Here is a 12319-nt window from a genome sequence, read left to right as displayed (position 1 = left end):
TCGAAGAAGCCATAAGAAACATGAAAGAGGTATTGACAATGTGCCGGCAGAGGTGCTTCATTGGAGAGCAAGAACATCTGATCTCCATTGTAAAAAGAAGACAACTCCAGTGGTTTGGCATGTGATCAGGTGGAAGAACAGTCTAGCGAACACCATTCTGCAGGGAGGTACAGATGGGGTAATGAAGAGAGGAAGACAAAAGAAGACGTGGATTGATAACATCAAAGACTGGACTGGATTTAACTTTAACCAGCTCATACAAACAGCTGAGGACCGAGAGCTTTGGAAATTGTGCATCTCTAAAACCGTTATTACGTCGCCCTAACGGGTTCCTAGCTATGGGACATAGATAGATAGAGATATCTTCTATAGATTACACCTAGGCGAATATAATTATGACTCCCCCTATCTTTATTTAAATATTCGATGACCCCCACTATATTCATGACCCACCCCCTTCCGAAGAAAATGATATACCCTTAAGTTTGCGGTCAGTTGTTGAATACTAGAGTTATGAATGTATAAAATGGTAAAGATACTTTTGGGACACCCTGTATATCACTTCCATACTTTCCTCACTTAGTTGACAATTCTCCATATTAAGCTCTTTGAGGTGAGGCAAATATCCGAGTGCCTCAAGCAACTTGTCTACTGATTCACCTATTTCATTATCAGATAAACCCAAATCTTCAATTCTCAAACCACTCTGTGATGTACTTGATGCATCACCTCGTGTATTGCAACTTGTCTCATCTTGCTGTGTTAACAGTTTACCTGCTGTAATAAACCCATCAAATAACACAGCACAATGAGATGGATTCAGTTTTGTGCAAACCAGATCTAAGCATCTAAGACTAGTCATGTACCTGTATGCTTGGGTAAGTTTCCTTACAGAATCACCTATTTCATTTCCTGATAAATTCAAATCTTCTATTCCCAAACCACTTTGTGATGTTCCTGATGCATCACCTTGTGTATTGCTACTTGTCTCATCTTGTTGTGTTAACATTTTACCTGCTGTAATAAACCCATCAAATAACACAGCACACTGAGATGGATTCAGCTTTGTGTCTGCTAAATCTAAGCATTTCAAACTAGTCATGTACCTGTATGCTTGGGCAAGTTTCCTACAGAGTCACCAATATCATTACCGGATATGTATAACTCTTCAAGCATTAAACCATTCTCTCTTAGCATATCTGACTGCATACTTCTCTGCTGCATTCCACCTGGTTTCTTTTCTTGTTGCTTCTCTTTTAACTCTCCTGTTGTTAGGAAACCATCAAATAGTTGTGCACATTGAGATGGATTCATATGTGTACTGCTCAGATGCAAACATCTCAGGCATATCATGTATCTATATGCTTGAGCAAGTTTTCCCATTGAATCACCTATCTCATTTCCAGATAGGTTCAGGATTTGCAATGCTAAACCATCATCTCTTGTTTGACCTACTTCTATAAACCCATCAAACAGTTTTTCACAATGATGGCATGTCAATGTTACACAACTCAATTTCAGACATCTGAGATGTGGCATGTAACCATATGCCTTCACAAATTTGCCTATAGATTCTCCTATTACATGGCCTGACAAGTCAAGTTCCTCAAGTAACAGACACCTATCATGTCTTACATCTGAACTACTCTGGTTCTTGTGACTGCACATGTGCATATTCTTAGAAGCTTCAATAAGTGCATCAAACAACATGTCACAATCATCTGGTCCCGAATCATTCACTGATAAAGTCAAAGTTCTGAGATGTAGCATATACTTTATAGCCTTGGCTAAATTCCATACATCAACAGGTTCAAGATGAAACTGCTCTATTTGTATTATTTCTATTGGTATACAAGTCTCCACAGCAGATGTTTTCTCACTACTGTGAGATTGACTCATATTTTGTTGCTCAATTATATCAGCTGCTTGGGAAAACCCAGTCAGTATTGCGTTGCATGCTGCATGTGAGTAATCAATGTGTAATTCCTTCACTTCTGGAAGTGTTAGTGCACTAGACAATTCACCATACAATGACACCCAGTATAACACAAGTTTGGTAAGAGATGGCATGATAGATAGAAACTTTGAAAACCGATTGGCTTCACAACAAATTGAATTTGTAAAATGCAACTCTGAGAGAGAGGTAGAGATCCTTGATATTGTACAAAGCAAGTTAAATACCATGTCTACATCATCATCCACATCATCGCCATCCACATCATCATCATCACTTCTATCATTGACAACTACAACTTTTTCAACACCATCTAGCCAAGAATGTTCATGACTATTGCTATCACTTTTCAACTGTTGTGTGGAAATATATGAAGTGATGACTTCTTGAAACTTATCTGGTCTTGAGCCTGGTGAACCAATGATCACAGTTTTGAACAAAGGCTTCAACTGCATGTGCAGCTCATTGTAATGTCCCATTTCTGTGTTATTTGATTCCGCTTCATACAGCAGAAAAAGAGGCATTTGCTGGCAAACATTTTCAAAAATATTTTCAAGATGGTCTTCATAATCTTCCAATTCATTGAGACAAATAATTTGTACAGCATGTGGCATGATGACTTCGGCAGCCTTCACACTCAACCCACAAGCAAACCTCAACAAATATTCCATCTCAAATATGTTATCATTAGTCACTTGCTTCAGATAGTTTTTGAATGTCTCCATTTCTGTATCAATCAATTTTGTCCAGTAATAAGCAGCACATATTTCCTGAAATGTTTTATGTAGGAATGTGACATGATATGTGGCATTAAATCTAGATCTTTTCTTTTCTTTTGTTACTATACCCAATGAACAAGCCTCTCCCAGCACCGTTTCCTCAAATTGATCTGATTTAAATACAAGTCTATCATCAAACAATCCGTCGATGGCTACTTTACCGACATAACCAAGCACCCTATCAATCCACTTTTGATCATTTGAGACATTGCTACTTTTTTTGGCATATTTTGCATGTTTTGCTAGATGCATAATTACCTCATTGTACAAGGATGTGACAGTTAATGGGAGTTTTCCATCTGCAATCCAGAGTAAGCACAACATAGACAGGATGATAGGTATGGATGCAAGCTGTTGAAGCTGTGGTGACTTAAAAAGATGATTTAAAAAGGCAGATGCATTACTTCTTTGAGCTCCCATGAACTTTTGAACATATTCAGTTTTTCTATCATCGCCAGAAAACCCCTTTATCTCCACTTGAAGATGACAACCATAATTGTCAGTAAATTTGCCCACTTGATTAGGCCTTGTGGTCACAATTACACAGGCTTCAGCCAACCATTTGCTACACAATACATTTTTGATATCTTTTGATCGGTGAAAGTGCTCAGAAGCCTCATCATACCCATCAAACAAAATAACTACAGAGCTAGCATTTGATTGGAGGTAATCTTCAAGACCCTGTCTTGACACCTTTGGCAAAAGCTGGTCTTGGATGATTCCAATCAAATCAGTGTTGGTATTAATTTCATTTATTGTGATAGCAAACAACAATTGAAATCTTGAAATAGGTGAGTCTTGTTTATCACATGCCCAATCATATGCTAGCTTGGATATTGTTGATGATTTTCCAGCTCCAGGTCCTCCCCTTACTAGAATACGTTTTACTAGTTGACTCTCTTTCATTCCACCCTTTTCTATTTGTCTTTTAATACATACTAGGTCACCATGTGATTTGAGTTTCTTTGATATGATCCCAGATGGTTTTTTGTCTTCTTCAATGATGTCCAGGTCAACAAAGATGTCCTCCATCTTGGCAAACTCTTCTGGCATACCAGGCAGTAGTGGCAGCTTACCTCTTGTTTCTAGGTATTCATCTTTGAGCTGTCTTCTCACAGATTCTAAATCAAAGTCAGGGATATCTGTAAGTGGATACAAATGCAGAATAATATGCTTGTTGAAAACAATGAAATACAATATGAAATGAGCTTTCTGAATATCATGGTTAGCAGGACTGGAAACCAGTCAACAAAGTTTCTGGGTGAATTGAGCCTTCAGTCTTTTAATTTCTAGAGCACCTACAACATAAGGCAAGTATGAAAGACTACGTTTTACTGTAATTGATTTCTACAAACATAACATAACCAATCTCATTGGGATGATAACATTGAACACATGAAGCACTAAAGTGATATATCTGAACAATTTCTTTAATTGTTCAGATACACTGTAGAATTATGTCTACAAGCATTAAATATACATCTAAACATGATAAAGGCATGTACAAACATGTATTATTGTAAGACCAATCTATTGTAATGTTTTGCTTCTAAATAAGAGTTCTTTTAAGAGTTTAATAAGAGTTTGAGCAACTATATTACTGATATAGACAAGTGTACAAATGTGCATTATTGTAAGACCAATCTATTTGAACGTTTTTGTGGAGGGTGTCTGCCTTTCATCTCATTCGTCAACAAAAAACACTCATTAAGGGCGATTGAGGCTACTAAGCCTAACCCGCTCTTGAAGCCCGATTCTTAACTCTAGACGGATTTCTTCAACGCAAATTCAACCTACAACTCTGGCGGAAATTCGTTGCCATACCAGCACGTTCTGGTGTTAAAAGCATAATCGAAGCTAAATATGTGATAGTTCCGTATTATTTTGTATAATAGTTGCAAATGCACATTCAGATTACACTTGCCCTTCCCCACCCCCCATTTTCCAATGTTGGGAGACTGTAATGTAGAAATGATGACGATTTTGTCCAAATCAACATTGCAATAGGGGAGCGGGGAAGGATGTTGGCCAATTAACGCTCAGGTGTGGCAACATTTTTCGCCAAGGTTGTCTCTGCCGAATGCAAAATATTTCATCTAAATTTCGTTTTTGTCTCATAACTCAAAAACGGAATGTCGTATGATCTTCATATTGCACACGATTTGGGATAGATAATATTCTTTTGAATCATAATAAAATTGTTGACAAAGTACTTGGTTTCTTTAGTTTATTTAGGGAGTGGTCCCTCAAATCACCATTTATGCTAAATTACACACATTTCGTAATTAGGGCTCTAAACTGCATGATTTTCTGTTAAATATCAGTAACGGAAAATCGTATCAAGTTGCTGCTACACACAGGTTTTTAGTGGATAATGTCCGTTTTATCCATGTTAAAATTAAGCGTAAATAACTTTTTTTCATATCATTTTCACGCGGACCGGCCTATGTATATTATTAATTATTAAGATGCCAAAATAATGCAAAATGTGTCAAAAAACCTTCTCATTTGCCATTACATGCTGTCTACTGAATATAGTACACCGAAAATTTCATCATTTTTGAATGATGATGAAATAGCGCGAGGTTTAACTATTAGGCCAACAATAATAAGAAGGATTAAGAGAGGAAAATATAAATTTTAACAAAACTAACAGCGGGGTTCGAACCCGTGGGCTGTAGTTTAGAAGTCGGCGCCTTTAACGGCAAGCCACGGAGATGTGAATGAATTCCAAGCCATATCTAATATATTAATGTTAGTTTAAAATTATGCAATGCATATGGTATCAAATTGACCTGAAACGTCTCCAATACACATAATTTCATCGATTTACAACGATTATATATGTTGGCAATGTATTTATGGTTATAAAAATAAAATTGGAATTTTGATTCACCACCTTTCCCCACGTTGGACAAATCTTAAATAAAGAACATAATCTAAATTTCTTTTAATTTGTTTGTGTCGACCGTCCACCGTTAAATCATCAACCTCATCTCCATATGTGCAATGGGTTACTAATCTTAAATGCATTTGTATGACATGTTAATTCTACCATGAGGTTATAACATCTCTGTATTAGGTTAAACCAACCAGAACGGCATAACAATTGAAATTGTAGGTGAATGAGAATTAAATCACCTGTTTTAGTGTACATATACGTATTGCATAATTTTAAATTAACATTAATACATTAGAAATGCTCACGAATTCAACGACTTCTTCTTGGCTCAGCGGTTAAGTCGCCGCCTTGAAATCTATAGATCAGCGAGATCAGGGGTTCGAATCCGTCTGATGACTTTTCTACGATTATAATTTTCCTCTTCTGGTCCTTGCTATTATTATTATTAGGTCTAATACTTAAACTTTACGCTATTTCGTCATCATTAAAATAGTTTTAAAATTTTGCGTGTACTATCATCAGTAGACAGCATGTAATGGGGATTGATATTTTTCAAATATTTTGCATTATTTTCGCATCTTTATAAATAATAGGACACATAGACCAAGCCATGTATAAATTACATGAAAATAATTATATTTATTACAGAGTACATAAACATGCTAAGACTCTGTGAAAATTGCACGTGAATCCGGCATTCCGTTCTAAAGATATGAACGAAAACGTAATTTCAGATGATTTTTTTATATGTTATTAGAGACAACTCTGGCGGAAATTCGTTGCCACACCAGCACGTTCTGGTGTTAAAAGCACGCAATCAAAGCTAAATATGTGATAGTTCCGTATTATTTTGTATAATAGTTGCAAATGCACATTCAGATTACACTTGCCCTTCCCCACCCCCATTTTCCAATGTTGGGAGACTGTAATGTAGAAATGATGACGATTTTGTCCAAATCAACATTGCAATAGGGGAGCGGGGAAGGATGTTGGCCAATTAACGCTCAGGTGTGGCAACATTTTTCGCCAAGGTTGTCTCTGCCGAATGCAAAATATTTCATCTAAATTTCGTTTTTGTCTCATAACTCAAAAACGGAATGTCGTATGATCTTCATATTGCACACGATTTGGGATAGATAATATTCTTTTGAATCATAATAAAATTGTTGACAAAGTACTTGGTTTCTTTAGTTTATTTAGGGAGTGGTCCCTCAAATCACCATTTATGCTAAATTACACACATTTCGTAATTAGGGCTCTAAACTGCATGATTTTCTGTTAAATATCAGTAACGGAAAATCGTATCAAGTTGCTGCTACACACAGGTTTTTAGTGGATAATGTCCGTTTTATCCATGTTAAAATTAAGCGTAAATAACTTTTTCATATCATTTTCACGCGGACCGGCCTATGTATATTATTAATTATTAAGATGCCAAAATAATGCAAAATATGTCAAAAAACCTTCTCATTTGCCATTACATGCTGTCTACTGAATATAGTACACCGAAAATTTCATCATTTTTGAATGATGATGAAATAGCGCGAGGTTTAACTATTAGGCCAACAATAATAAGAAGGATTAAGAGAGGAAAAATATTAATTTTAACAAAACTAACAGCGGGGTTCGAACCCGTGGCCTGTAGTTTAGAAGTCGGCGCCTTTAACGCCAAGCCACGGAGATGTGAATGAATTCCAAGCCATATCTAATATATTAATGTTAGTTTAAAATTATGCAATGCATATGGTATCAAATTGACCTGAAACGTCTCCAATACACATAATTTCATCGATTTACAACGATTATATATGTTGGCAATGTATTTATGGTTATAAAAATAAAATTGGAATTTTGATTCACCACCTTTCCCCACGTTGGACAAATCTTAAATAAAGAACATAATCTAAATTTCTTTTAATTTGTTTGTGTCGACCGTCCACCGTTAAATCATCAACCTCATCTCCATATGTGCAATGGGTTACTAATCTTAAATGCATTTGTATGACATGTTAATTCTACCATGAGGTTATAACATCTCTGTATTAGGTTAAACCAACCAGAACGGCATAACAATTGAAATTGTAGGTGAATGAGAATTAAATCACCTGTTTTAGTGTACATATACGTATTGCATAATTTTAAATTAACATTAATACATTAGAAATGCTCACGAATTCAACGACTTCTTCTTGGCTCAGCGGTTAAGTCGCCGCCTTGAAATCTATAGATCAGCGAGATCAGGGGTTCGAATCCGTCTGATGACTTTTCTACGATTATAATTTTCCTCTTCTGGTCCTTGCTATTATTATTATTAGGTCTAATACTTAAACTTTACGCTATTTCGTCATCATTAAAATAGTTTTAAAATTTTGCGTGTACTATCATCAGTAGACAGCATGTAATGGTGATTGATATTTTTTTTCACATATTTTGCATTATTTTGGCATCTTTATAAATAATAGGACACATAGACCAAGCCATGTATAAATTACATGAAAATAATTATATTTATTACAGAGTACATAAACATGCTAAGACTCTGTGAAAATTGCACGTGAATCCGGCATTCCGTTCTAAAGATATGAACGAAAACGTAATTTCAGATGACTTTTTTATATGTTATTAGAGACAACTCTGGCGGAAATTCGTTGCCACACCAGCACGTTCTGGTGTTAAAAGCACGCAATCAAAGCTAAATATGTGATAGTTCCGTATTATTTTGTATAATAGTTGCAAATGCACATTCAGATTACACTTGCCCTTCCCCACCCCCATTTTCCAATGTTGGGAGACTGTAATGTAGAAATGATGACGATTTTGTCCAAATCAACATTGCAATAGGGGAGCAGGGAAGGATGTTAACCAATTAACGCTCAGGTGTGGCAACATTTTTCGCCAAGGTTGTCTCTGCCGAATGCAAAATATTTCATCTAAATTTCGTTTTTGTCTCATAACTCAAAAACGGAATGTCGTATGATCTTCATATTGCACACGATTTGGGATAGATAATATTCTTTTGAATCATAATAAAATTGTTGACAAAGTACTTGGTTTCTTTAGTTTATTTAGGAGTGGTCCTCAAATCACCATTTATGCTAAATTACACACATTTCGTAATTAGGGCTCTAAACTGCATGATTTTCTGTTAAATATCAGTAACGGAAAATCGTATCAAGTTGCTGCTACACACAGGTTTTTAGTGGATAATGTCCGTTTTATCCATGTTAAAATTAAGCGTAAATAACTTTTTTCATATCATTTTCACGCGGACCGGCCTATGTATATTATTAATTATTAAGATGCCAAAATAATGCAAAATGTGTCAAAAAACCTTCTCATTTGCCATTACATGCTGTCTACTGAATATAGTACACCGAAAATTTCATCATTTTTGAATGATGATGAAATAGCGCGAGGTTTAACTATTAGGCCAACAATAATAAGAAGGATTAAGAGAGGAAAAATATTAATTTTAACAAAACTAACAGCGGGGTTCGAACCCGTGGCCTGTAGTTTAGAAGTCGGCGCCTTTAACGCCAAGCCACGGAGATGTGAATGAATTCCAAGCCATATCTAATATATTAATGTTAGTTTAAAATTATGCAATGCATATGGTATCAAATTGACCTGAAACGTCTCCAATACACATAATTTCATCGATTTACAACGATTATATATGTTGGCAATGTATTTATGGTTATAAAAATAAAATTGGAATTTTGATTCACCACCTTTCCCCACGTTGGACAAATCTTAAATAAAGAACATAATCTAAATTTCTTTTAATTTGTTTGTGTCGACCGTCCACCGTTAAATCATCAACCTCATCTCCATATGTGCAATGGGTTACTAATCTTAAATGCATTTGTATGACATGTTAATTCTACCATGAGGTTATAACATCTCTGTATTAGGTTAAACCAACCAGAACGGCATAACAATTGAAATTGTAGGTGAATGAGAATTAAATCACCTGTTTTAGTGTACATATACGTATTGCATAATTTTAAATTAACATTAATACATTAGAAATGCTCACGAATTCAACGACTTCTTCTTGGCTCAGCGGTTAAGTCGCCGCCTTGAAATCTATAGATCAGCGAGATCAGGGGTTCGAATCCGTCTGATGACTTTTCTACGATTATAATTTTCCTCTTCTGGTCCTTGCTATTATTATTATTAGGTCTAATACTTAAACTTTACGCTATTTCGTCATCATTAAAATAGTTTTAAAATTTTGCGTGTACTATCATCAGTAGACAGCATGTAATGGTGATTGATATTTTCACATATTTTGCATTATTTTGGCATCTTTATAAATAATAGGACACATAGACCAAGCCATGTATAAATTACATGAAAATAATTATATTTATTACAGAGTACATAAACATGCTAAGACTCTGTGAAAATTGCACGTGAATCCGGCATTCCGTTCTAAAGATATGAACGAAAACGTAATTTCAGATGATTTTTTTATATGTTATTAGAGACAACTCTGGCGGAAATTCGTTGCCACACCAGCACGTTCTGGTGTTAAAAGCACGCAATCAAAGCTAAATATGTGATAGTTCCGTATTATTTTGTATAATAGTTGCAAATGCACATTCAGATTACACTTGCCCCTTCCCCACCCCCCCATTTTCCAATGTTGGGAGACTGTAATGTAGAAATGATGACGATTTTGTCCAAATCAACATTGCAATAGGGGAGCGGGGAAGGATGTTAACCAATTAACGCTCAGGTGTGGCAACATTTTTCGCCAAGGTTGTCTCTGCCGAATGCAAAATATTTCATCTAAATTTCGTTTTTGTCTCATAACTCAAAAACGGAATGTCGTATGATCTTCATATTGCACACGATTTGGGATAGATAATATTCTTTTGAATCATAATAAAATTGTTGACAAAGTACTTGGTTTCTTTAGTTTATTTAGGGAGTGGTCCTCAAATCACCATTTATGCTAAATTACACACATTTCGTAATTAGGGCTCTAAACTGCATGATTTTCTGTTAAATATCAGTAACGGAAAATCGTATCAAGTTGCTGCTACACACAGGTTTTTAGTGGATAATGTCCGTTTTATCCATGTTAAAATTAAGCGTAAATAACTTTTTCATATCATTTTCACGCGGACCGGCCTATGTATATTATTAATTATTAAGATGCCAAAATAATGCAAAATGTGTCAAAAAACCTTCTCATTTGCCATTACATGCTGTCTACTGAATATAGTACACCGAAAATTTCATCATTTTTGAATGATGATGAAATAGCGCGAGGTTTAACTATTAGGCCAACAATAATAAGAAGGATTAAGAGAGGAAAAATATTAATTTTAACAAAACTAACAGCGGGGTTCGAACCCGTGGCCTGTAGTTTAGAAGTCGGCGCCTTTAACGCCAAGCCACGGAGATGTGAATGAATTCCAAGCCATATCTAATATATTAATGTTAGTTTAAAATTATGCAATGCATATGGTATCAAATTGACCTGAAACGTCTCCAATACACATAATTTCATCGATTTACAACGATTATATATGTTGGCAATGTATTTATGGTTATAAAAATAAAATTGGAATTTTGATTCACCACCTTTCCCCACGTTGGACAAATCTTAAATAAAGAACATAGTCTAAATTTCTTTTAATTTGTTTGTGTCGACCGTCCACCGTTAAATCATCAACCTCATCTCCATATGTGCAATGGGTTACTAATCTTAAATGCATTTGTATGACATGTTAATTCTACCATGAGGTTATAACATCTCTGTATTAGGTTAAACCAACCAGAACGGCATAACAATTGAAATTGTAGGTGAATGAGAATTAAATCACCTGTTTTAGTGTACATATACGTATTGCATAATTTTAAATTAACATTAATACATTAGAAATGCTCACGAATTCAACGACTTCTTCTTGGCTCAGCGGTTAAGTCGCCGCCTTGAAATCTATAGATCAGCGAGATCAGGGGTTCGAATCCGTCTGATGACTTTTCTACGATTATAATTTTCCTCTTCTGGTCCTTGCTATTATTATTATTAGGTCTAATACTTAAACTTTACGCTATTTCGTCATCATTAAAATAGTTTTAAAATTTTGCGTGTACTATCATCAGTAGACAGCATGTAATGGTGATTGATATTTTTCACATATTTTGCATTATTTTGGCATCTTTATAAATAATAGGACACATAGACCAAGCCATGTATAAATTACATGAAAATAATTATATTTATTACAGAGTACATAAACATGCTAAGACTCTGTGAAAATTGCACGTGAATCCGGCATTCCGTTCTAAAGATATGAACGAAAACGTAATTTCAGATGATTTTTTTATATGTTATTAGAGACAACTCTGGCGGAAATTCGTTGCCACACCAGCACGTTCTGGTGTTAAAAGCACGCAATCAAAGCTAAATATGTGATAGTTCCGTATTATTTTGTATAATAGTTGCAAATGCACATTCAGATTACACTTGCCCCTTCCCCCACCCCCATTTTCCAATGTTGGGAGACTGTAATGTAGAAATGATGACGATTTTGTCCAAATCAACATTGCAATAGGGGAGCGGGGAAGGATGTTGGCCAATTAACGCTCAGGTGTGGCAACATTTTTCGCCAAGGTTGTCTCTGCCGAATGCAAAATATTTCATCTAAATTTCGTTTTTGTCTC

At 35.3% G+C, this 12319-nt stretch overlaps 1 protein-coding gene across 1 annotated transcript in view; it reads right to left on the bottom strand.

The window, feature by feature from the left end:
* Nucleotides 1–459: 459 nt before the first annotated feature.
* Nucleotides 460–12319, bottom strand: part of LOC140153528 (uncharacterized) — a 34663-nt gene continuing 22803 nt past the window's right edge. Inside the window, exon 7 of the mRNA XM_072176309.1 lies at nt 460–3875. Coding sequence (XP_072032410.1) covers nt 1099–3875 — 2777 coding nt within the window. The 3' untranslated portion in view covers nt 460–1098. The remainder of the gene's footprint in view (nt 3876–12319) is intronic.

Source organism: Amphiura filiformis, chromosome 1 (assembly GCF_039555335.1).
Source record: "Amphiura filiformis chromosome 1, Afil_fr2py, whole genome shotgun sequence".
In the NCBI taxonomy this organism is placed as follows: domain Eukaryota; kingdom Metazoa; phylum Echinodermata; class Ophiuroidea; order Amphilepidida; family Amphiuridae; genus Amphiura; species Amphiura filiformis.
The sequence above is the reverse complement of the archived record's forward strand: the minus strand, read 5'-3'. Positions and strand labels throughout refer to the sequence as shown.